The sequence below is a fragment of the Prinia subflava genome, chromosome 3 (genome assembly GCF_021018805.1).
Source record: "Prinia subflava isolate CZ2003 ecotype Zambia chromosome 3, Cam_Psub_1.2, whole genome shotgun sequence".
Taxonomy (NCBI): Eukaryota; Metazoa; Chordata; class Aves; order Passeriformes; family Cisticolidae; genus Prinia; species Prinia subflava.
In genome coordinates, this window is record NC_086249.1 from 98871377 (window position 1) to 98898173 (window position 26797).

Below are 26797 nucleotides of genomic sequence, written 5' to 3' on the forward strand. Positions count from 1 at the left end.
CAAGCTGGCTACCAAATTTAAACTGTTTTCTATTTAGGGTGAAAAACTATAATCATAAATTCTGTTACTATACATAATAACTATATGCATTTAGCATCCAAATTAAAAATCTTACCAATGAATATCTGATGAAGCTGTTTGTGTGTCAAAGTCAGTCTACAATCTGCCTTCTCCTGGGCAGAAAATGGCATAGGACTAAGCCAGCTCCAAACCTGTGATAAGCACAAGACACTTCCTCAGAGCATGATCAAAAATCTTACAATTTTTCATATGGCAAACCCATAATGCTCCCATACTACTCAAGCATTTAACTTACTCCTTTGTTTGTAGATTTAGAAACAATTGCTGCCAATTTTCGACTTGTTAACATGCAATTGTCATCTGAAGGAAGCATTTTGGGCTCTGGCATCTTCTTGGGAAGATCTGCGACTGAGATGTGTGGTGGCTTAAGACCTCCACCTGGTTTAATGCCTATGTTCACAGGATTGTTATAAATATAAAACTGCCTACAGGGAAGGAAAAAAAATGAATGTGGAAATATAAAAGTTTGAGCACTCCATGATCTACACATTAAATAATTTAATATTTTTAAACAAAACAATTAATATTTTAAGTAGGAATATTTCATTATTTAAAAAAACCCTCAAGCACAGCAAATACCTCGAAAATACTTTTATTGTTTTGGTTTTTACAGTAAGGTAAGTCTAGAGAACCAGTCAGATTAAAGGATTGTATCTGCTTCAGTCAACAGAATATATAATAATTTGCATACTGAATCCATCACTTGGGGTGAGCTAGACATCCTAGCAGGAAATACATATTTATTATATAAAGAGAATCCAAAACAATCAATGTTATGTTTTTTCCTATTAACCATAACCAAGTATTCTTAAAACTTGACATCTTAATTTAAGTTCACCTTAAGCTTAATTTCCAGTGCCCTGCCTCTCTCCCTACATTTCACCTAGGCAGTGATCTATGTGTCAAAATACTTGAAATAAACAGGTTTTGAATGCATTATAAATCAAAGTCCCAAGATCATAAGCATATTGGCATGGGACAAATTTAGGTACACAACTGGTGCCATTAAATTAATTCTGCACATATATTCACACATTTTGTGTATGAGCTTGAAGCATTTATTTACCCTTTAAAGCAAGTCTTACCTAGCAGCCTCTTTCTCTACACGACGCTGTCTTAAACTGGAAATGAAGTCTATAAAGCGTTGCCTATTTGCTTTTCTTAACAGTTGTTCAGAGTCAGTATAAGCAAATTCTGGATCTATGTAATTATATCTCTCAGTCTTTGTGAAAATAGTCCTAAATATTCAAAGAGAATTGTAGTTTCATTACACATGTAGAATGATACTGGGTCTTGTTAGAATGAAAACATGATTGATTCTGGTACATACATATTTCATTCCAAACATTCTTTTTATCACAGCTGATTATTAATATTTGACCTTGTAAAGGCAATCACAAAAATGAAATATTGCAAGTGTAATAGCTACATTTGCAGTTTCACATAAGAAAACTCAATAAATTTATGTGCAAGAGACTCAGGAATGCAATAAATTTTGAAGTACTTTCAGCCTGAAAAAAAAACAGTGAACTGTCATATGAGTAACCAATCTTGATCTACTATATGATATATATAAATGTGTCTGTTGAAATATTAGATTCACATCATTTTTACCTGTACTTTTGATTCCACTCAGTAGGCCTAAGGCTGGCTGCACGATCATTAGGAAAAGCTATAAGTGCATCACTCTCACAATTCCTGTTTTTCCGGTGAGTATGAATTTGTGTTTGGGCTGATTTAAGGACTGCCACAGGTGCTGTGTCACTGAGCTGTCCTGTGCCACGAGCTACAAACTGTCCAGTTGCATTGGAAATCAAGGGGGTTAGACCTTAAAATTCAAATAAAACATAAACTAGTATTTTCTGAACAAAATTCAAAGTCTCAAAAAATATATTGAATTTACAATGATCTACCCAGCAGCACAACAGTCAGACACCCATCCCACAGTGTTTTCCTCAGACAAGAGGGAAGAAGCCATTCACATCATGCCAAGAGCCAAGTGCTTCCCTTGGCCTGGAACAAACAAACACGACAGCTCAAACCAGCTAAGTCCAGCTGTGATGGTTTGCCTTTTATAGACACATCATCAGACACTCAGAGCTGCCTGGCACAATACCCATCACAGTGTCCTAAAGCTTATCTTAAGGCCTGCAAACAGAGGCATGAACTTTGACAATACCTCCCAAGCTTGAACAACAAAAAGAGAGCTCAGATCTTTTTCACTTTAGTTTTGGAAAAGCACATATACATGAACAATAAAGAGAAAACTATGGCAGAAATAAAGTCAAACTTCAAACTCTATTTCCTCCCTCACCTGCAAAAAAAAAATTAAAAAATTGATCATTAAAAATTTTTTTACCCACTTTAGCATTACTTTAATCTACAACAAAAATCAAAAACTACTTTCCATCTTCTAGGTCATAGGAGTGATGACAACTTGCACTGGCCAGAAAGGCATAGTTTGCAAGAACCTTCATTCCAGTCTCTCCCCTGCCTTCACCTGAAGGTACAAAGACACAAGTACACATACTCATCCATAGACACTGGGAGAAGATAACAGCAAGATATAGAACCATTTGGAAAAGGATGTGAAAAAAACAAAATCGTTTTTCCTCCACACTTCAATGAAGCTTAAAAGCAAAACACAGATATCCCTCATAACATTTTTATATACCTGCAAATGGCACAAGAACAGGGACATTAACACAGCAAATGGTAGACAAGAGCATGTAGAAAGCCTGAAAAACTTGAGTACTAGATAAAATCTTTGATCCAAAAAACCTGCTTCTTCTAATTGGGTTTCTGAAGCAGGAAAACTGAAGGAGCTCTGGATTTCAAAAATAAACAAACTGCCAAACTTCAATTTCTCATCAAGTCTTGATAGCCATGGATTGGAAATACCTTCCTGAAAGCAGCAGGAATGCCCACTGGCTTATCAACCATTCCAGTACTTGTAACAACAACAGCATTTTATCATGACTTTCCAGTAACTTCCACTTTTTACTCCCCCACAATGGGAAAAATGGGTATTGCCTTCCTGCTTCTCATTAGGGAGAACATCCTCAACTGGTAGCAGAGTAAATAAAGGGTAAATAAAGAGAATTCAAGCTCCCCTCCTGATCTACACTCAGCCACCACATGCACAGTGCACAGGTCAGGTGATTGCACTGAGGCTGCACACAGAGGCTGCAGCACATTTGATGTTAGAAAATGTCGTGTTTGCCATGACAATAATCCAGACATCTTAGTCAAAATTACTGCAAAGTGGCTGTTTGTGGAAAACATTTGGAACACAGAAAACAAATCATAGGCTAATTATTGCATATCCTGAAAGACTCTTCATGCTGGCACAGGCTTCACAGCATGGGAAGAGTGAGTGGACACAGGACTGGCAGGAGGCTGCATGAACTGGCAAATTCATGTGGAAGTTGTAACTTTGAACCAATGAAGAACATCCTGTTATCTTTCCTAGTTCTTCCTGTGCTTTACATATCTCTCAATTTACTCCTGAAACATAAGCACTGTGCAGCAGCATGGCTTGCAAACACTGAACCTTAAAAAAGTCAGATAATCAAACAATGAAAATTTATGCTTTAATAGTTCAAATTTTGATACAATTATGGGAGGATGTAACATTATTTTAGCCTTTGTTTTGCAGTCTTATGGGACATATGACACACTGGAGCATTCCCTCCAGTTCCAAAGAGATACTACTTTTTACAAGCAAACTAATAGTACAGTATCTCCTTTTAAATCTAAAAATGTGCTTTTAAAACATTTTATCACTTGTCACTTACGTTTTTAGCGTCTTACCAGGATTAATTGTGAATACAACGCTTGTTCGTTTAGATTTGCACACACCATGTAAGGTCAAATATATTTGATGAAAGGATTTCATCTTCAAAACATCTACATTATTTTTATCTACACCTGTACCGATGATATCAATAATTTGCTTCATCTCAAATGTTCCTATCTGATGTGGAGAAAATGAAATCATCACTTCCTGGAAAAGAAAACTCATTGTTAGACATATGAGACAATAAAGAGTCAAGTTTTGTGTAATTCTGTATAAGATTGAGTCTCTGAGTCACTTCTCTTCACACTTACCTCTAAGACAGATATTCAAAACTGGGCTTGCAGAATATGCCAAGAAGCACTTAAAAATTAGCAATATAAGTTGACATAAAATGTGACACATTAGAACATGACAAAGTCTCATTTGTTCACTTCTGACAAATCTTATGCCCTGACTTAATGGTTTGGAAACTTGTAAATGTTTCCATATTTGACTTTTTATTTGGCAAAGTTTCTTCCATTAAAAGAAATTTTACCTTATTTGAATATTTGTGATTTACTGAAACAAATTAAAAGTATCCTTCAAAAATATCTGAGTATGAATCACTCTTCTCAAATCAGTAAAATAAATTTTAAAAAATACAGATAGGAAAAGCCCTTGTAAAGTGACCTTAGTACTTCAATCTTTTTTCTTATTTTAAAATATTTGTTGCTTCCTGGAGTAGAGAAAAAGCATTAAGAGACTGTACAAAATTTAAAAAAAAAACCATATTTGGCTGATATTAAAAGCTATTGCTAGTGAAATGAAATTCCTGCTTTTACTTTTAAGAAATTCCACCACTAATAATTTCATTATTGTAAAATAATCTTCACATTTACATAACCTAAGAGAAAGAGGGAGTTACCTTTTCAGATTTTGTTTTAAGCATTCCTCTTTTAGGAGAAACATTGAAGTGAGCAGTCTTGCGGAATCTGAACGTTACTGGAAGGAACTCAGACTCATTTTTCATTGTACACTCAACTTGTGTTTGCTCACCCAAGTAGCAGTCCTCAAAATTAATTACTGTTCCTGGCTTAAAAGTTAATATAACAGGAAATCCAGAACCCATCAAAGCTAAGTCCACGTGACGAGAATGTCTCCCTGCATTAGACAAACAAAAATCAAATAAACAAACAAAACCCCTCTCACACCCATGATCTCACTAACAGGACAGTCATGCTGTAGCTGTACAGTCACAAAAACAAAATAATACTACAAACCAGTGTGTTTTATAATGCAGTTTCTATAAACCAAATACAGAGCTCTTTACTTCTAAAAACTGTTAGATAATGCATTCCCTCATTACGAAGTTGAGGATGAGCAAAGGTACCCTTGAAAATGCACAAAATTGGTATTACAAAAGTATCAGTGACTTGCAAATGGCTGGGGGTGTTTTATGTCCTTAAAATTTTTGCATTTATAATTATTGTAATTTATAGTTAAGTACTAAGTGTTCATTCACAACACAAATAAATCCCTCCTTTCTGCTCTCTGTTCAAAGAGGTTTTAGTGCTAAACCATTCAAGATGCAAGTTAATTTATTTGTGTTGATATAAACAAACAAAAAAAGCAGATTTACCATAAAACTTTTAAGACAACCATGATTTTTCAAAAAAGTTAAAAAAAAAAATCAAGCTACACAGTTTTATCATCCATATAAACATTTCTGATGGTGACTATACATTTCTAACATACTTCTGGTTGCTGTGGCACCACCACTGAGGTCCTGCAGAGAGACACCTCTCTCCCCAACAGTTTCAAATCTGAGAAACAGGACATAATCTTGAACCAGCGATGCTTCATTCACTTCAAAGTCTCTTTCAAATTTTCTGTAAAAGTCACAGTCTTGAATTAAAAGATGGGAAAAAAAAAGATAAACCTCCAAACCCAACCCACAAAGAATCAAGAGATGTTTTTGAAACATCCTGTCCCGGCTTCTTTGCTGTCAATAACAGCTTGAACAAATGATCTTTATACTTCCTTTCAAAAAATGCAAATAGTAACAAATTTAAGCTCATCAATATCTGTGTGCTTATAATACTGGCAATTTGATATCTTTTGCAGTCTACAACAGTTTTCTAAACTAATATCACATGCATAATAACTATCTGTATTGAGTTTAATTAAGGGAAAATTGCAAGAGCACATTTGCTTATTTTTTTCCTTATCCAAGAAGAAATGTTTCTTTCTGTTTAGTTTTTGCTTTTGTTTTGGGTTGTTTTTATTTTTAATGAGATCACAGCTCTCCGAAATGTTTCACTCTCTTGGTGGTTAATATATGGCAAAATCTAATAAAATTCTCACAGACCCATCTTAAACAATTCTTGGTCCAAATACACCCCTACGGTAATATAAAACATAAAATTACAGAAACACTTCAGGCTTTGCTTTCTTATCTGCAGAATCACATCAAGAAATTTCTTTTAACACACATGAATACATAAGAAGTTAGTCAGAAATAATTTGCAGACATATTAACACCAAAATTATTTTCTCTAAGACAGCTCTTGTAGAACAGTGTAGACCAGCCAATCTCTGTGTGTGTGCATTTAATTGGTATCACTCACTCACTCTGGACTAAAGCAGACTGTAATCAAAGATTTCTCATAAGGCTGCAAAGTTCCTTGATTGGGAACACACAAGACCAAGGTGGAAACATCTACATCTTTATTTTTCAGGCTTAAGTCATGTAAAACAGCATCTGTACTCCCCTGAAGATCTGTCCCCTAAAAAAAAAAAATCAAAATATGGAATAGTTCACCCTGTTCTGCTTTGCCTTTTGTGTTTTTTTCCTACACATACATTTTCATGTATAACAAATATCACAGGAGATAGCAGTCACATAGTAACACAGCACATGGCTAATTAACCAATTTTTAAATCAATTTCATGTCAGTCTTGAATTCTCTTTTTTAAACATGATTCTCAAATTATTTCACTATCTGAGAAAAACAAGTGAAATCACAGATTATTAGCATCTTAGAACTCAACTTGTATTTTGATAATTCCTAGTAGATAATAATTAAAAAACTCAATTCTAGGGTTAAATTGAAATAAAAACCTTGTTGGTTGGACAGATGTTTCAGAAAGCCTACTGATCAGGAAATAGTATGACACAGTAAACAATACTAGAAGATGAATGTTGAGAAATAAGAAATACAAAAGCAGAAATGAAAACAAGTTTTCCATTAAAATAAAAACCAGAGCAGTTTCTTACCATCTCTCCCCCAATGGCATTGTCATCCAGTACTGCTACCCAATCCATCCGTTGAGGGCTTTCATTGTATAAATGTATTTTTTCTGTCTTTGAAGTCCCAAAGTAAAGAGGTCCAAAGTTAATGCATTTCAGTACTTTTCCACAGGACACTCCAAGAACTTTCAGAACTTGTTCAACCACAACACCTTTGACCCATACTTCAGCGCAGCCACGACTTTCCAACTCCACTCTGCCAGCAAGAGCAGCAAGCAGCAACAGGTAAAGCAGAGAAGTGTTAGAAATAATCAGTTAAGTTAGTTTGCTTTGTATTAGAATCCGTGCCAAAAAAAAAAAAAAATACTCAATCCAAGCATTCAAATCCTTCAAATCCTGGCTTTCCATAGATAAGCTAAGTGGGAGAGCAGGGCAAGTGAGGATGTTCTTGACAATGCCCTGACAAGAATATCACCAATCAGGAAAAATCACACAATCACACATTGCATGGTGGAGGTTTGGGGTTGGTTTCTGACTTTTTTGAAATGTTTGAATTGATAGGCATGACATCTACAAAGAATCAGGAGGTGTCCACAGCCAATATACAACTACTCTTATCCCTCAGAGTCTTTGTATCTAAATACCAATTTCAGCATATAAAATCTAATTTTCTTGTAAGGAACTGGAGCTAGAAGTTCATCTGAATAAGCATGAAAGAACTGCAGCTGTTCCTGCCTGGAAGCTTGATCTTGATGATTCCACAAATCACCAAAACAAATCATCCAACATATCAACCACACCCTACTCCCACACTGCCCAGAGAGGTTGCGGACTCCCCACCCCTGGAAGTGTTCAGGGACAGACTGGTCTGGTGGAAATCCCTGCCCATGGCAGAGGGGTTGAATATATAGGATTTTAAAGTCCCTTCCAAGTCAAACCATGCTGAGATTCTTGGATTCTATAAGGATTCTGTATCTCTATTGCATTTAAAAGCAATCTACTCCAGTAGTGCAAATACATTCCCTCCAGTGAAAATCAGATACACCAAAGAGCATCAGAATGTTTCTGAGACTCCTCAAACAAATGCAGTTACAGAAGCTAAGAAAATCAAGGTACATAGGATGTGCAGAAACGTGAAAGATACAAAAGGTCCTGGTTAGTTTTATTCTGAGAAATGTGCAAACATCCCAGATCATTACAAATTATGAAAGATTTTTATTAACACAGCCAGGTATACAGTTTATACATCACTTTTCTGTGGCAATAATATAACAATCAAATATTAAAGACAGCAACTGACACTTAGGAACTTAACTTTTTTAGATATGTATTCATAGAAAAGACTAGACTTAATAACAGACAAAAAATGGAATTTATAAAGCCACATCCCTTCAGTCATACACTCACTTCATCATTTCTTCGATGACTCCAGGTACATCTGTGCAGATATCCACTTTAATTTTCCTTACAGATTTTGGCTTTACCACTCCTCTAGCAGGTTTTATGTTAAGCAGGACAACCCCATTATACGATACTCTAAATACACCTAAAAAAACCCAGAGCAATCAACAGAATGCTATATAGTATACAGCTGTAATTTATATGCTTCTATTACACACTTAACATTGCACAACACAATGCAGATGTTCACAAACAGTGTATCTTCCTGTGAAAACAGGAAACAGAGAGTTAACCTTTTTACAAGCTATTTCTAAGCAAGAGATCATTATTTCCAGGTTTTCTTTAATTATTATACCCAAGTGTCCAATTCCATTTTGCAAGCTGATTGTAACATGAAAGGTACTCACATTCCAAACAAAAGTGACAATATCATAAAGTAGCTGTAAATAACATCTGCAAATATTATACAAAGCTCTAAGAAGCTACAGTAGCCAGAAAATTAAGGGCATACTGCAGGGTAACAACAGCCACTGCAGAAAAGAACAGTAAATATTTCTACGTTATAAAAATATTTTTTAAAATGTGAAAAAAACCCAGTATTTAGGCAACAGCATAAATTATCTGACATTACATCATAGACACAGAGAAATTGTTTCAAATGTACAAAAAATGCACTCTTTGATTTCGAATGTACAAAAAATGCACTCTTTGATTTTATATAAAAGATAATCTGAGATCAGAAGCAGAACAAAGGACTCCTTCAGTGCATGGAATGACAGGTGAAATGCAACCCCTGAGTCTCAGGCCAGCACAGAGCACTTGCTTCTCTCAGAGTTTATGTGCTGCCTGTCACTGGGACCTGCTGTGTTATGATTCACAGAGCCTGCAGAAACACAGATTCAGCTGCTCTTCCTTGTCTGTCCCCAAGACATCCTTTAGTAACCATCACCTTCTTTCTAATTTTCACCCAATCCTATCAAACGCCACCATGCAGCCTGCATGTATCACCCAACAGAGTTTGTAACTAGAAACAGTTTCCTACACTACACAAAAAAATAATTATCATTCAACTTAGTTGTACATACATATATACTGTAGGTTATCTCATTTTCTTTACCTAATCATAATTACTCAAAGTAGTAAGTTAGCTTATATGAGAAAGACATGATTATATAAATTACATACTACATCTTTAAGATGAACAGGCTAGGAAAAACACTTGCAATAATTTCTCCTTTCACTTCATGGAAAAAAATTAAAAATCTGCTTTATCTAGACTGAAATTTGATTTTATTTTTGGAGTTTTTTAATATTGCAACTCTGTGTTTCTGTAACCATGTATTTTTTCTTGGTACAATATGAAAATTTCGGAGACAAATGTTCCCACAGCTTTGGCCTAATGCAAAAAAAAAAAAAAGGTAGCCTTTAATGTAACAAGCAGCTGTACAAATGAGGAACAAAAATAATTAACTGCCTTAAATTTGTGGTTTGAAACTCAGTATAGTTGCCACTCTGCCTCTGGAGAAAGGTGTCTGCAGTTTTGTCCAGTGCAAAAGGCAGCCAAACAGATTGTTTGATCATATAAGCATTCTTATGCTCCTCTGTCCATGTTTCTTACTCTCCTTGGAATAGCTGCTCAAAGAAATTTAAGGATGTGCCTGTTGTAAAAGCTGCAGGATTTCAAAAGCTATGGCAGCAAGATAAAAGGCCTCTCATTATCTTCTAGCAACAAATACAATTCAATTCCCATCATAGAGGACTTCAGCTCGGAAAGTTCAGGGAACTTGCAGTTGTTTATTCAAGAGACAGGTCTGGGGATTACAGGAGCACAAAGTAAGAGCAGACATGATTTGCTGCTGTCTGTGCTGGGCACACTAAGGCAATGAGCAACTATTATTTTTACATCTTCCAAATGGGACTCAAAAGTAGAAAACTCATAAAATTTTCAAAGTTCTAAAGTATTTTTTCTTTCCTAAATGGAAATATAGTACTGGCTACATAAACAGTGAGCCATGTACAACACCTGCAGCTACAATACTCATAATCTGCATAACCCAAAATTCCAGTTAATTGCTATTTGGTCACTGAAGTGTTAACTTGCATAAAATTACTTCTTCCAATAAAATAAAATATTGGTATTGTTTAATGCATACTAAATATTTACCTGCAGTTGTTCCATGGTTAGTAATACTAATCTCTTTAGAAACTAGTTTACTGTTTGCAATCATTTCACCAAAATTAACTTCTGACTCTATTTCCAGATCACAGTATGGAATTAATCTGCAGAGAAAAGACAACATAATATTTCCAGAAACTTGAAAATATCTTTAAAGAAATTTAAAGCACTTTAGTGGAAGAGATTTATCCTTTTGTCCTAGTTCTCCTATCGAGGTTTTGCCAACTCACTTCAGCACCCCAGTATACAGAGAGGAGCTCTAAGAGAGGTACTTATCTCTCAACCTGTTTAATGACTTAGTATTCCAACTTTAAAACAATATAGCTACAAACAATTAGACAAAATTGAATCCTCACATTTCTATTTCATTTTAAATCATTCATTACAGTACTTTAAATAAAACTATCCTCAGTCAGTTGCATCACAAAATAAGACCAAACAATTCACCACAATTCATTATGAACCAAGTGAAGAGAAGCAGTGCCAGTTTGCAGTTTTGTGCTTGATATATTCTTTATGTAACTTCAACAAAACTTATTACAACAGAGAGAAGTGGGTAATGACACAAGCCATGAGCTACTTCTATTACTCATTTAAGAACCTCAGCCAGGGAGATGACATCACTGTATTGGGTATTTTTAGCCATAATGAAAAGATCAGGAAACTTGTATTTTAAAGATTCCAATATTTAATACAATGACACCACTGATCTCTCATAAAACTGTGGTTCAAATCAATTGGAATTCTGCATCAGTACAGCAGTCTATCTCCTCTTAGCCAAAAAATGCAGGAACAATTCCATCTCCTATCTGTGTCACATGCAATACAGAAGAAAAGATGCAGAAGAAAAAGAAATATCCTTGCTCAAGTGAGGTAGATTCTGCATATATAAATACTGTACTGCATAAAGGGGAGGGGAAGGAATGGACAGAGAGAAAAAAATAATCAAGAAATGCCACAATAGAATTTGCTTTCAGGAATTTCAGTACACTTTTAATTGTCTTTGATAATTACTTGTAAAGTGAAAAAATTGCTTAGTAAATTCTTGAAAGACATGATACTAGACAAGCAGGATGTGGCAGAAAAAAAAATTAAAAATAGGAATCATCTATCAAAGTTAGAGTACACTCAAAACAATTGTAAAAATTTTAATGTCCAAGTATCCAGATTTTCTCACAAGAAGCTTTACTGGAAGAATGAAACAAAAATATTTCTCCTCTCAAGATCCAAATATCTCCCTTCCCAAGTGGCCAGAAATAAGCATACATTCTCTATGCAATGAGATTTTCTAATATATACAGACCTGCAAAAAGGAGGTAAGTCAAGTTTAAAGGTTTAGGATTAGTGTTTTAGTACAGTGTCAGGTTTATTTGCTTTGGTTTGTTGGCTGGAGTTTTTCATGACGCTGGAATTTATTGCTTTTGCATGACACAAAATACATTTTGGAAAACACTGATTAAAAGAAATCATGAAGTATACTTGTTCTTCCAAACACACAAAAAAACCTATTAAAGCCTGTCAACACTTCCCCCACAAAAGATACTTAAACATGAAGATGTGAAATACTTAATCTATTGCAAGTCCTCTCCAGAAGGAGTCATCAGGAACATTATCATCCTAAGTGGTTTTACCTTCACAACACTACCCTGATAAAAACCTTCAAATATCCTTGAACAAGTGACATTGCTCTAAAACATGCACAGTGTTTTTAGAATTTGGCAACATATGTGTCACTATAATCCAGATTTGCAACTGTTATGAACAATTTCTGTAAAATCTTTTCTATCAGTGATTTGGTATGAAGGGAAGACAATAAGAGTAGCTGTTGACTTGTCTAATAATACAGCATTCAAAATTATGAGCATTATCACAACCAAGTTAGAATAAGGCAAAACTAAAAATCCAGACTCTCTCTGATTTTAGAGGGATATCACCCCAGTGAATCTTACCCATGTGCTGCTCTGAAAAAAAATCTTACTTTTGTAAGAAAACTTACTGTGTGCTTTCCATGCAATTGACAGACTAACTACAAAGCCATAACTGACACGCAGAAGTAAACTTGCAACAAGATTAAACTGCAAATATTAACAGGAGCACATGAACTTTTGAATGTCATACCCAAGCAGAGGGATATGAACTACATCATCATCTATTAAAAGAGTTAGTTTATCCTGAAGATCTTCTGCACGCTTGGGAGTATATTCCACAACAGCTTTAACTTGAAGTCCAGAAGCAATGGGGGTTTCTGGAGTTTCCACAATCAATTTAAACTGCAATTAAAAAAAAAAAAAAAAAAAAAAAAAAAGATGTTTTTAATTGTTACGCATTTCTAGATTAAGAAAGATATACATGTATTTTATTTTCAGAAGAATACAAAAATTGATTTAAAATTTACCATGAACTTACATGCAGGTTTTTGTAATTTTACCTCCTTATTTCTTGAGGTTCAGGCTGTTTACAGGAAAACAGAAAGACAGCATGAATTAACAAAATTTTCTAGTCTTTCAAAGAGAGCTCCACCTTTTCCTACTGCTGTAAAAAAAAACCTTCTGAAGCAACACACAATTAAATCAGCTGTTACTCAGTGAAAAATATTTTTAGTGCCTGAGAAAATAACAAGAATTAAGTCTCAGTTCAAGCAGCAACAAAAGGGAAAAGGAAAGAGTTTCCTCTAGGTCTGACTGACATCAACAAAAAGTCTCACTGTGCATTGAAAATCTGCTTGAAAGGCCCAAGGCACCTCCAGTCAAATGAAAGAGAAAAGAACAGTGGAAAGCACTCTTTCCTCTCAAAAAAGTTACGCTGGACTTGCTGTCAGGAAGCATCTGTTTAAATGAAACACCTCCCACACCTTTCCTTGAACATAAGACACCAGTAACCCACTAGCACATAAAGGGAAACCCAGCATTTCCCACATTCCTAGGAAAGCCTCAAAGTCAAGTCTAGAGCTCTCCTGGTGGTTCAGTCTCCTTAAAATTCACATTACCCCAAGCACAGTGGGGTTACACTCTTTATGTCCAGTTTAATTTTTTTTTTTTATTTCTGAAACAATCTTCCCAGTATTCTCTAAGTTTTCTGTTCTACTTTATGTTTTAAATATGTAAACATAATTTACTACTTGCTGTTTCTGTTACCCGAGCACCTCATTCTATTCCTTTAGAATCCTTCTAGCAGAATAAATACTCAGCTTAAGGCAATTTATGTCATGCACATCATGGATTATGGGCTTGATAGTGAAAGAGTAGCCATGTTTTAATTCTGAGGTGTGTAGTATCTATCTGTTGTCTAAAAAGAATCAAACATCCAAGCATATTCATTTTATACAAGGCAAAATTAATGTTTTGTACTATGAACATTCAACAAAACCTATGGGAAACTGCTTGTGAGCTTTATCCCTTGCAAGGCTTTTCTTTGCCATGCAGTAGGACAGCTGAAGGAAGGTCATTTTTCAGTGCTTGCACTCTGTGCATGTAATACACCAAAATGTATTTCAGAGGAGTCACACACTTCAGAGCCTTGCAGCCACAGACAGCAAAAAGTGTGTGTCACAGGTGTGGGAATGAGAAAGGACAACACAACAGAACCTTCTGGAACTGGGGATGTGAAGTGGAATCTCATCCCCTAGCTGTCATCTTGGCTGTCTCATGTACAGTGCCATTAAAATACACAGCAAAAGGCAAGAGTTAATCACAGAGAGAAAAACCATAAAGCTATTATTTAGTAAATGTTTCTCTTTCCTGACATTGACTCTGCCTTTCCCACTTCTGGAGAACATTGAAAAATTGGTAAGGCTGATGAAAACTAACAAAACACACTAAGCACAGCCCTACCAAATCATGCACTCTGACAGTTTCCAGCTCATACCAAAAGTCTTCAGCTAGAGTTTAATAAGAATCAAGCTGCCACTCTTGCCCTCAAAAAGAAAGGCTCACTACTTGGTGAAATTACTAAAAGTACTTCAATTGTCTGAAAATCAGATTGATGACTACCCTGAATTATTCATAGTTCAAGCCGCTATGAACAAAAAGCAACATCAGCTTCTGTTTAACCCCTGATGGCAGTTCAACCCAACCTTTTGATGTGAATTTTGACATAATTTACAAATAACAAACCACTAACCACAGCAGGCTTTTATTGGAGCCGCATAGGTTAGGAGGGTTCAACTGGTTAGAATTGTGGAGATGCATTTGCCTTTAAAAAGCCTTGCAATGCAATGACTTTTCCAGAGTTATCACGTTATCCATAGCAATCATACTGTCTCGAGAAAAGATTGCAAACGTCCTCTTTTCTGAGAAAGCTTAAACGCCCTCTTTTCTGAGAAAGCTCTCAGCAAGCAAGCACCACAGGGGACTATTCCAGCCAAAAAAATTAAAATTATACAACTTAGAAATGAGGTAAGAGAGGCATCACGTCCCTGATTTGGTGTTCACATCACAGCAAAGTGACCCATTTTTAGAGAATGTTCCCCGAAGTTACGAGGAACTCGTGGGCCTCTTGTGGGATGAATTCTGGAGAACACAAAGCCAGCCAAGAAGGCAAAACAGGATTTGTTGCCAACAAGGGACTTGATCACACAACCACTAAGTCTGGAAAAGACCTCCAGCATCAAGTCCAACTGTCAGTGGCTGATTTACTAAGGAAAGCCTGTTTATTTCTACTGAAACTACGGATTAAAGAAAGAAGGAAGCTCCCTCTAAACTGCTCACAGCCTCGGGAGAATAAAGAACCGGGAAGCTGAGAGTTCTCTTCGTTCCGCCGCTGCCCCCTCGGGCTGGAGGCGCAGCCCCAGGCAAACGCGGCGCGGCCGCTGCTCGCAGAGAGGCGGCCGCGGGCACCCCCGCCGCCTCCCCCGCGGCCGGCCTCACCTGGGGCTGGCGTGGCGGCAGCAGCCGCAGGTGGCAGGTGCCGGCCCGCAGGTTCTGCACGGTGAGCGCAGCGCGGTAGCAGCTCCCCGGGGCCGTGTCGCAGAAGCGCAGCTCGGCGGGGGCGATGCGCACCCCGCACACGTCCCGCCACCGCTCCGCCATGGCCCGCCCGGCCGCCAGCGGCCGCTTAGCAACGGACGCGGGGCGCTGATTGGCGGAAGAGCCGCGGCGAGGCCAAAACCCACCAATCGGAACAGGAGAAACGGGCGGGCTCGGGTGAACTCGATTCGGTTCGTCTCGCTCGAGCTGGGCTCGGGTGAACTCGATTCGGTTCGTCTCGCTCGAGCTGGGCTCGGGTGAACTCGGTTCGGTTCGTCTCGCTCGAGCTAGGCTCGGGTGAACTCGATTCGGTTCGTCTCGCTCGAGCTGGGCTCGGGTGAACTCGGGTGGGTTCGTCTCGCTCGAGCTGGGCTCGGGTGAACTCGGGTGGGTTCGTCTCGGTCCGCCCCGACTGGGCTGGGCTGGACTCGGCTCGGCTCGGCTCGGCTCGGCTCGGCTCGGCTCGGAGCAGGTGACACAGGAAGGTGTCCAGGTGGGCTGTGAATACTTCCAGACAGGGAGACTTCTTGACCTCCCTGGGCAGCCTGTTCCAGTGCTCTGGCACCTTCAACATAAAGTTCTTCCTCATGTTGAGGTGGAACTTCTTTTGTTTTAGTTACGGCTACTGCTCCTCGTTCTGTCACTGTGTACCACTGAAAAGAGTCTGTTGCCACTCTCTTGGCACCCACTTTTGAGACATTTATATGCATAAATGAGATCTCCTCTCAGCCTTCTCCTCTCCAGACTAACCAGGCCCAGCTCCCACAGTCTCTCCTCATCAGAGATGCTCCAGACGCTGATCACCCTTGCTGGAGCCTCTCCTTGTCTTTGCTGTCCTGAGGAGCCCAGAACGGGACACTGCAATGTGCCCTCAGCAGGGCCGGATCCCCTCTCTGGACACTGCAATGTGCCCTCAGCAGGGCCGGATCCCCTCTCTGGACACTCCAATGTGCCCTCAGCAGGGCCGGATCCCCTCTCTGGACACTGCAATGTGCCCTCAGCAGGGCCGAGGAGCGCGGGAGGATCCCCTCTCTCTCCCTGCCGGCCTCACTCTTCCCAGAACACCCGGTGTGAAATGTGGGGTTTTGTTTCGTGTCAGGGAGATAAAGGTGGCCTGTGTAGTTGTAATTGTGAAATGTGTGGAACGCGGCCATGGGACAGTTATAAATAAGAATGTCATAAACATTCGTATAAGAATAACCAGAAGAGACATGGAAAGGGGCTTTAGAATAAATAAGTGAATAATGTAAGCTTTAAAGTTTGCACAATATAAGTTTTAGGGGTTTAGTTTATATGAGTTTTATAGGCCACCAACAAATAGGATAGAAGAATGCGGAAGTATTACTATTATTTGCTTTTGAAAATAAAATTATTATAACCTTTAAGCTGCTGTATAATAAGAGATTTTGAACTATAGCTTTAAAAAATATAGAAGGATTTGTAATCACCTAAACAAATGAGGGAAGTAAATTTATCCCAAGCGACAGTCCTGGAAAGGGAAGCTAGACATCTCCATCACTGAACTACAATCCTGTAAAGGGAAGCTGGACATCATCATCACTGAACTAGAATCCTGGAAAGGGAAGCTGGACATCATCATCACTGATTTACAATCCTGGAAAGGGAAGTTAAACATCATCATCACTGATTTACAATCCTGGAAAGGGAAGCTGGACATCCCCCTCGCAGGTGTATGATTCTGAGAAGGGATCATGAACATGACCATCACTGATCCACAACCCTGGGGTGTAGAAATTCAACGTCAGAAATAGGAACTGATCACAATGGAGTATAGAAATAAGACTTATTTTCAACCCTAAGTTATAGAAATCCAACTTCACAAATAGAAACTAGGAAGAAACCACAGAAAAAAGACCTGCTGAGAAATGCTTACGAACATTCAATAAATACCAGCAGGAATTAACAGAGTATGCAGCTGGAGGGGAAACCCCACTCCACTGTACCCAGTGCTGCACTGCTTTGCTCACACTTTTATCATTTGAACTAATAAATTAACAAATTGATTGTTGCTTGATATGTTGGCTGAGCCAAGCTGCTCGTTTATTTCACCAGGATGGGATTTTCCACTGAAGAGATACCGGAGGCAATGCCCACCTTGGGGCTCAGGCTCGGGGCTGTCCAGCACGTCCCCTCTGTCCACCCCAGGTGTCCCCTGCCGTGGCTCCCACCCCAAGAGCAGCCTGCAAGAGTGGTTCCTTACAGTAAAGATGGATTGAACTGAGATAAAAGCAGCCTGATAACTCTTCTGGGCCTCCGTGTCAATCACAGACACGGCCTAGGCGGAGCTGAAGCAGGCACTAACACTCCTAAGTGCAGGGAGCTCGGTGTCTGCAGTGCCAGCAGCCACACTGATATTCCACGGCACGCATTTACTGAGTGCTGGAAGATGTGTTCCTGCTCTGATCCTTCCCGTACTCTAACTTAAGTGGTAAAATGAGGTTGACAAGATTCTAGCACTTAGACTTGGAGTGCTGTGGGCCACTCCCAAAATTTGCCCTCAACCAGGGCAGCCACCTTGTGCTTGCCTTCAGAGTAGGAGAATAAAGGAGGGAGAGCAGCACACACAGCAGGCACAGAGAACATCAGGCATGAGTTCTGATTACCTCAAGATCTTTTGCCTTGGATTTCTTCATCTCTTGAAAGTGTGCACAAGGACTGAAATTATTTATGTTTTAAAAGTCAGATATGAGGAGCTGCAAACATGGATTACACAGATGGGACCTACAAAGTACAAAAAAAGAAAAAAAAATTTAATAGGTTAAGAAACCTAGAGGGAAACAGGAGAGAGAAAAGCATTTGTTTCTGTTGCTGAGGAAGGGTGCTAATAGGTCTTTTTGTCCCTCTTAAAGAATCAAATTATAGCTACCCATCTGTAGATCACTAAAGAATGTGCTAGAACATGGCATTGCAAGCACCAAGAGTAAAAGTATCTGGAGGAAGTTCTTTGGGAAGACTACTTGAATCTATTTTATGGTAACGTGGTTGTACTAATGGAAGAACACACCCAAAAAAAAAAAAAAGTGAAAAAATAAGATAGACTATTACCTTACCACATAATTAAATTCTCTGTTATTTTTCAATACAGAGTGGAGAGCACTCCTACATAGTTTCTCTGGTCCTTTGATGCTAATTCTTTCATGGGAGAATTGATTTTTAAAGATTTTTGTCTCTGTTGCTTGTTCCAGCCCTCACTGACGAAGTTACCGCTCCACAAGAGAATTAGTATCAAAGAACACTGGTCTATTTTCCCTTGATTTGACATAGATATGTCCATACAAAATTTTTATCAATTTAACCAAATCTTTAAAAAGCAAATTTAAACTGAGATTTAGCTTCTGTATAGAGGAGTCAGGTCCAGCATTAAAAGAATCCTGAACTCTCTGAAATATTTTGGCTAGGCTCTCTTCTCCTTCTGCAGACTATTATATCCAAATGCTTGTTAGTGCCATCACTACATTAGCTCCTGATGAAATACCATTAGATAATGGACTCTCCTCCTTCCTTTTATCAGCTTAGTCTGGATTCATAAGCATTTTTTTCTTGGTCAACTAATATTCATCCCCAAAGTGAGGACTGTTGTAAAGGAACACGTGTACTTTGTTGAATCCTTTTATGATAAAGGATGATACCTAATGCTAGGGTATAGATTATGTGCTGTCATTCTCTTTATCATCTGACCACATTAAGAGTGATTTTAGTTCTACAGAAATTTTACAGTAATCAGAAATTTTACAGGACAGAAATTGTGCAGTAATCGGTACAATTCACATTGCATCACCTTAGCAGTATCAGATGATGAATAAAAAAGCTTCACAGCAAACTTCTCAGTATTATAGTATAGTCATCAGAGAGAAGAGTGCAGTCTTATATAAATCCCCACCACACCTCAATATCAGAATCAATTCCAGCTTCTCTAAGCCAGACTCTCAGGTCTGAAAGTTCCTTAACTATCCGCTGATCTGACTATCCTCCCAGCTTTCAGGCAGAAAACTGGAATATCATCATTTTCCATTTAATGAAAGAGGCTAACTTGTTTAACATCAAACAGCTCCTGGCTTGTTCAGATCAATCCTGGGGCCAAGATGCAAAATCAGAAAGCCATCTCCAGTCTGTTTTCTTCAGCTGCACAGGGGAAAGCTTTATTAGAGAGTGCGTGTTAGTAAACAGCAAGATTTGAGACACTGCTCCTACCTGTCCATGTTCTAAACACGGGTCAAAGATGCCTGGAGAGCATCTGTCTTCTGTTAGACCAGAGGTAGTTCTCACTTATCTAGGAATCTCTAAAAGCACAGGGAAATCCCTTCAGAAAGTTTTCCAAAGGATAAAAAGGGAGCAGTTAAACTGATCATGAGGGTGATTTATTTGACAGCAATTCAGCAACAAGAAATGACAGTGATATGTGAAATAATGAAAGCAATTTGAGGAAACTGCCACTCATACTGCCCTTCCTTGCTGGATCTGAATCCAGAGAAACGGTGATTTGAACTGTGAATGTTGACCTATTTATTCTACTTTGGGAGAAGTAAATATTTTCAGAATATACAAGAAGGAAATACAACCACTTACTGGTTAAACAAACAAAGGGTGTATATTTTTATATCAGCTTTTAGGAATCAGAAACAGATAAAGTCCAAATAATGAGGACTAATAAGATATTCCTTTGCATTTAATCTTGCAAATTGCTCTGTTTAATGGAAAACGAGGATGTTCAAAATGACAGATTAGAGCTCTAATTCTCTCTAAAGGTCTCTTCACTCAGCAAAGCATTTTGTTAAAGGCAGAACTAATGAAGATTTTATTGGGTCTTTTTTGCTGAATGAAACCATCAGTCTTCACAAAACATGTAAGAATTGCCAATCTCTGAGGTGTCCCTCCATCTCAGACCGGGCTGAAAGGAGCGTGACCAAAATTGTTAAAAAAAGTCAGCGACAGAGAGATTCTTAGTTAGACAAGGCAATCACAAATGCCTTCCCTTTTTACAGTGACTCTGCAGGAATTGGTAAAGGAAAAACCTGTATTATAAATACAAACAGTTGCCATTATTTGACAATATAGCTTAGGGCTCCCCGTGCCACACACTGAGTTATTGTATTTGTCATGGAGCAGAATCAGAGTGGTTTTATCAGCATAATCAGTCATTTTAGCCAAACAGGAGGTCAGCCACAGTACAGCTGGAACATGACAATACTGATCTGGGGATCAAGGCTACTCCCAGCACTCAGTGCTGAGCTGAACGTTTTGATCTCATGAGCTCACAGCAGTTAATCCAAAGATTTCGGCACCAAATGAGCCCTTTGTTTCCTGCAGTCTGCAACACTGGAAATGCCTTCTGCATCTGGCATCATTGCTAGTCACAATTTGTGGAAGCATTCTTGTTCGTGAAAAATTTAGCAACTCTAAAAGCATTCATATCCACTCCCAGATTTCATGTATTAGACAAATACAAAAATTGCAGGGTAGAAAGAAAAGCCTTTGAACCACAACTGAGAAACGTGATGAAGATCTATCTTTTTGTGCTGGGCAGATAATCTTTGATGAAAACAGAACACAGCTGTGGAGAAACTGCATAAATGTAGATAACAGGAAATTCAGGTAAAGGATAGTTCTGAAAATCTCACATTTTTAAATGCTTCTTTGACAGCTCTCTGTGGTTTTTAAATACTCCCATAAAATCTCAATATTTACCATGCTGAACAGGAACAGTAGAGTTTCCAGGTATCAAGATGTCAACAGCTATTGGCATCAATGAATCAATAATAAATTTCAACTCTACACAGCTGTGATTTTCTATAGTTACTAATGGTGACATTCATCTCAGCACGCTTAACTGATTGAAAATCAATGTCCAGTCCAAGCTTCCACTATGGTTAGGAGTGAGATAAGTACCTCCATGATCATTCTCCTCCCCTTAAATAGGTAATTGAAATAGAGTTCCATATATCAGATTGGCTTTGTGTGGGTCTCTGGGTATCTGGTTACTTAAGCAATTTCAAGAATCTTTTTCTTAGGCAGAAATAATAAGAATATTGAAAAGCATGTTCATATATTAGTACTTCTTTTTTCCTTTTGCCAAAAATTACTGCCTAATCATTGTGTGGTGGAATTATATGTATTTTTATTTTACATGTATCTTATACAATTTCTATGAAATTTATCCAACTTCCTTAGAATTCAAGTGCTTAGCAAGATAAATTAAATTTGCATTCTGACCATCTAGAGTATTGGATCTCTCCCTGGTTTTCAGGTTTTTAGGTACTGATCCTTCTGAGATCTGGACGTTTTTATGTCCCTGATTTCAATTACAGTTGGAAACCATTACCCAAGAGATGTGTCTATTTACTCTAAATGCTATCAGGCTGTAGTTCAGTACACCTCTCCACTACCCTCTTTCAGTTTAAAGCCACCACCACTTGTGAAAACTTCCTCTCCAGCCTTCTTGTAGCCAGCTGCTCTGTATCAATCCACTTTTCCTCAAATACTATTTCTGGTCCTGATAAATGTCATCAGAGCTTGTTGCATTGCTCTGGGAGGGCTCATCTGTCTTCATAAGTTACAGATGAAAGGATATTACCTAATTTAGCTGGGCCCTTATCCAATGGTGGCCTTGAAGATCAATAGAGAAGTTTTGGAATTGCATTAAATGGTAATTAGGATAGAACATATCTTGTAGAGTATAGAACATACAGACTCTGGGGATTTTATGCTGCTCAGTGGGTTAATGATGCATTGTGTCAACATGTGCTCTTTCTTACCAAATTTACACTAATTTTTTCGGATTACTGTTTTAATATTTTGTCCTACACTGGGAATAAATATGGGCATTCAACTGACTTTCAGTATTTCATTCACCATTTAATATATCTCTTTCCTAATATTTCTTGCTCAACTAAGTCCTGTGTTAATATATTTTTTCACTTGAGAATTTCTCCATGCTGTTTTCCCTTTTCTAGTCCCCTGATATTTTTGAATTATGCAGTACACCTGTAAATCTACCTACAGATATGTCTCCTAATGCAGTTTAATGTCCTGTCTGTATTGATGTTTTGTATAATGCAGACATTAAATTGATTTCTCCTCGCTGACACACATTTTTCTTTCTGACTGGTCATATCAACATAACACAGGTCTTAATGTCCCCCTTTCATCATGCAGTAATCTCACCTTATCTACATTTCATGTGGCCTAATTTATCAGCTACAGATACAGCATGTCTGTTCATTATGGTAGTATGAGGTCTGTCTGAATTTAGGCTACCTATGATGGGCTTTTTGCCCTTCCTAATTTTTTCTAGCCATAGTGAAAATTATTTAACGTACTTGGGAAAAAAAGGCAGGCTTGAAGGTAAGACCCTTACTGAGACTCAAGAGCTGACATCATTTTTTTTAGCTTGGCAATGAACTTTTTTTTGGCAATTTCATTAGGCACCTATATAGTATACAACTAAATTACATCCATCAGTGCTGTAAGACAAGAACAGAAAATAGAAATGCATAATAAAAGCAATTATCCAGTGGGAATAGGGGTCACCAGTATTAGCAGAGCTATTCTCAAAGAGCTATTAGTTTGGGAAACTATTGAGAGCTGAATCTCATTTCTTCAGTACTTATTACTTTCTATTAACTGAAGAGGAATCCACATTCCTGAAATTACAATTACTAGACCATGTTCTCATGGGGGACTTTGAATTACCAGATGTCTGCTGCAAATAGAGTACAGCAGAGAAAAACAGTCTAGAAGGTTCCTGGAGTGTCTGGAGGGTAAATTCCAGGAGTTACCCTCCAGAGGTAACTGGCTGGTGAGGGAGCCAGCAAAGGAAAGAGACCCACTGGATCTGTTATTTGTGCACAGAGAGGGACAGGTGGGTGATGTGATGGTCAGAGACAGTCTTGGGCACAGCCATCAGAAAATCATATTCATTCATGGAGAAGGAAGAGGTCAGCAAAACTGTGCCTTGATATCCATAGGGTAGACATTGCCCTCTTAAGGAGCCTGGTGGAGTTCCTGGGGAGCAAGGCCTGAGGGGTAAAGGAGTCCAGGAAGACTGGACCTTCTTCAAGAAGGAAATCTTTAAGGTGCAGGAGCAGGCTGACCCCATGTGCCAGTTTGGTGGAGAAAGAGACTCAGCTGAGCCCATCATCCATGGGGAGGGTGATGCACTGGGGATCTGTCTTCATGACTTATTTCTCTTATGTCTTCCCTTGCATGCCTCCATTACTGAGAACAACTGTGACTGAGCTGCATGCATCAAGCAAGCAACTGGATTTATGGTGATGCCTTAAGTTTTAGCTTTCATATTTTCCAGATTCTGTGTTGCCTTAGTGTGGGACTCCGAACTTCATATAGAGGGTTGCAAGTTCTCTTCACAGGGTAGTTAGACAGAGCAATCCTCTTCCAGCCTGAGAACCAAGGACAGTGTTGCAGCTTCAAGCCCAAAAAGGTATGAACAACAAGAAATTGAGGAGAGCAATCTAGGAGGATGGGGCTTCATAACCTGAAACTGTAATTGGACAATTAACCCCAATATGTAAATGGACCAAAACTTACAAAAGTGTGAAAACTCGTGATGGGTCATCCATCCTGCATCCATCTTGCATCCATCTTGGATGGAGCCACAGCCAGGCTCTTGTACTGCCCAAGGTTTATCCTTTGAAGGCCTTTTTAATAAATACCTACTTTATTCCTTTAACGCTGTCTAGCCTCTGTTTCAGGTAGCCTCTCCAGGCATCAGTGGCAGTGCTCTTCTTTCCTCTATTGCCAAAAGAATGGTCAGATGTAGCACAGCAGAATTCTATTATCTCAGTATTTTTGTATTTTTGACCAAACTCTGAAAATAAATTCATCTGCCTAATGTTGTTATTTTTTGAGGAAGTATAACAACATTTTAATGCTGATTCTAAAGTCCTGGTATTTGAATTAGCTGCTTATATTTCAAAGTGGCACAATTTAATTTAAATTTGGCTTTCAGTAACCACTGGAACATTTCCACACAGGTTCCCCACAGGGTTATAAGCCAGCTTACAAAGTTTTTCAAGTTTTAACCATGAACATGATTCTTTTTGGTAACGTCTTGAGGGCAGCACTCCTCCATCCTCCTTTGTAGCTTCAGGGGTCCAGCTAACCACAGATTTGACACATCTCTTGCTACATCTTGCCAGAGATTGTGAAGCATTTCCTGGCAGTCACCAAGCTGGGGTTTCATAGTCGTCAGTGACTTTTTATAACATTTAAGATGAAAAAGGTCCTGTGATCATCTAATCAGACTTTCAGTAATAGAAACGCCACATGATTTACCAAGGTCTAATTGCTTTTTTAATTCCAGCAGCTGGAGTTGTACTAAAACTTATCCTTTAGATATCTTGGTATAAAGACCTTCAGTTCTGATGTACGTGTATTTTTTGATTGGTTCCAATTGCTAGTTAGCATTCTCTTTATTCTCTGTACTGTCATAGATCTGCATCCATCATCTATGGATGAGCTCACTATGTCTCCAAATCCAATATCTGTGGCTGAAAATAAGGATTCTCTCACATCTGCAGAAGTAATCAAGGACACCAGGAGAAGTTTTATTGACACTTCGAACAGCAGACTGTTGTTCTGGCATTTAAAATACATTACTGGCATTTCAGAAATCGCTGATTAGCCTCATGTTAGTTATATTCAGTCTCCATTTAGAGAAGCATAAAAATAGCATATTATCATGTAGTTAAAATTTACAAACACCTATTCCAGATGTGAAAAACAGATAAAATCTTAAAGGAAATAAATTTAGGGTCTTTGTTTTTTCTGAAGCATTTAAATGCTATGGATGGGTGAATACAAATGAATATAAATGTGAATGTAAAACAAAAATTAACAAGGACATCTGTATACATAACTTTTTTTCTCATTCTCATGCTACCAAGATCACAATTGAAGCTCTATTCAGGCTGGTTTCAACTGAGCATATTAAGGAAGTCTACTAGAAGTTTTGGCATAGTTCTTGAAGTATCTGAAGGAAGACATTAAGATTGTAAAACAACTAGAAAACATTTCATGCATTGATAGAACAAAATAATTAGTGAATCAGTTTTTCTAGATTACCATGTATTTTCTTATAACAGTGAAAAAAATTAAGGATGGTGGTGTAGTCTGGACAAAACCTTGCTGGCCATTAACAATTCATAGCCGTTTGGGAACAAACCCTTTACAGCAAAGGCTGTTAGTGCTGGAGGCAGTGGAGCATCCTGATCTAGGGCTTTGGCTGCTCCAGTAACACTGAGAGGCAGCAGGAGGAAGGAAATGTTTCAAAAAGGCACGGATAGGCAGCCAGGTACTGATCTTGTATTATGCTGATCTTCTGCTTGTAGATCCTAAACAGATTTTAGCAAGAGCCCAGCTCAAGCAAATAATATGTAAAACAATAAAAAGGGTAAAATTGCAGAAATGGTGCCATGTTCAGATAAAAGGGGCCAAGGAGTAGAATCTAGAATTTCAGTTTTTCTCCTCTGTCAAAAATATGTAGGGGCTATGCACAGCCCTCTGTCTCATGATCTTGTGGCCTGCGTTCAGACACAGAAGATTATATAAGCATTTATTCTCTGAATAAGGGCAATTTTCTGTAGCTGCTCTGTGCCTTTGCTCTCTGTGAGTCATTTTTAGGAGGGGAGATCAAGCACATTCTTTGACAACAAGCTTTTGAAGACAGCAGTTCTTTCATGTCAACTATATCCTGTCAGATCAGTAGATCTGACTAAACCATCATGGTCATTTAGTAACACTAAAGGTTTTTCAGTGAGTTAAGAAAACACAGGGCGACATCTTTCCCAAATAGATTCTAAGAGGGAGTCCTAGAATTGGCATCATTTCTTAAAAACATGAGTTTGTATTTTAAAACTGAAGGAATAAACACAACTCCTACTTCAAAAGGCTCTTTTGTAACTCCCTAGAAAGGGAATGTTACAAACAAAAGGCACACAAAGAACCCTCACATATCTCAACTTACGCTTCTACAAATGAGAAAAACAATTTCAGAAAGGCATGGACTTACATAAAACAAATCTAAAAGTCTCTCTACTTTTTCAGGCCATCCTGTCATTACCTACACAGGAATCAGGAACTGCAGCACACACTGATCTTTCACAAATATG

General features: G+C 38.2%; 2 protein-coding genes across 3 annotated transcripts in view; one reads left to right on the top strand and one right to left on the bottom strand.

Moving 5' to 3' along the window:
* Window positions 1-15723, bottom strand: part of CFAP47 (cilia and flagella associated protein 47) — a 270139-nt gene extending 254416 nt beyond the window's left edge. For both annotated transcript variants that reach the window (XM_063393003.1, XM_063393002.1), the window contains exons 1-13: window positions 15552-15723; window positions 12805-12956; window positions 10675-10790; window positions 8517-8655; window positions 7137-7365; window positions 6491-6645; window positions 5615-5748; window positions 4785-5020; window positions 3895-4087; window positions 1696-1909; window positions 1167-1319; window positions 317-506; window positions 116-212 (exon numbers count right to left, since the gene is read on the bottom strand). In XM_063393003.1, coding sequence (XP_063249073.1) covers window positions 116-212; window positions 317-506; window positions 1167-1319; window positions 1696-1909; window positions 3895-4087; window positions 4785-5020; window positions 5615-5748; window positions 6491-6645; window positions 7137-7365; window positions 8517-8655; window positions 10675-10790; window positions 12805-12956; window positions 15552-15713 — 2170 coding nt within the window. In that variant the 5' untranslated portion in view covers window positions 15714-15723. The remainder of the gene's footprint in view (window positions 1-115; window positions 213-316; window positions 507-1166; window positions 1320-1695; window positions 1910-3894; window positions 4088-4784; window positions 5021-5614; window positions 5749-6490; window positions 6646-7136; window positions 7366-8516; window positions 8656-10674; window positions 10791-12804; window positions 12957-15551) is intronic.
* Window positions 1-26797, top strand: part of PRRG1 (proline rich and Gla domain 1) — a 531308-nt gene that overhangs the window by 445464 nt on the left and 59047 nt on the right. The gene's annotated exons all lie outside the window — the stretch shown is intronic.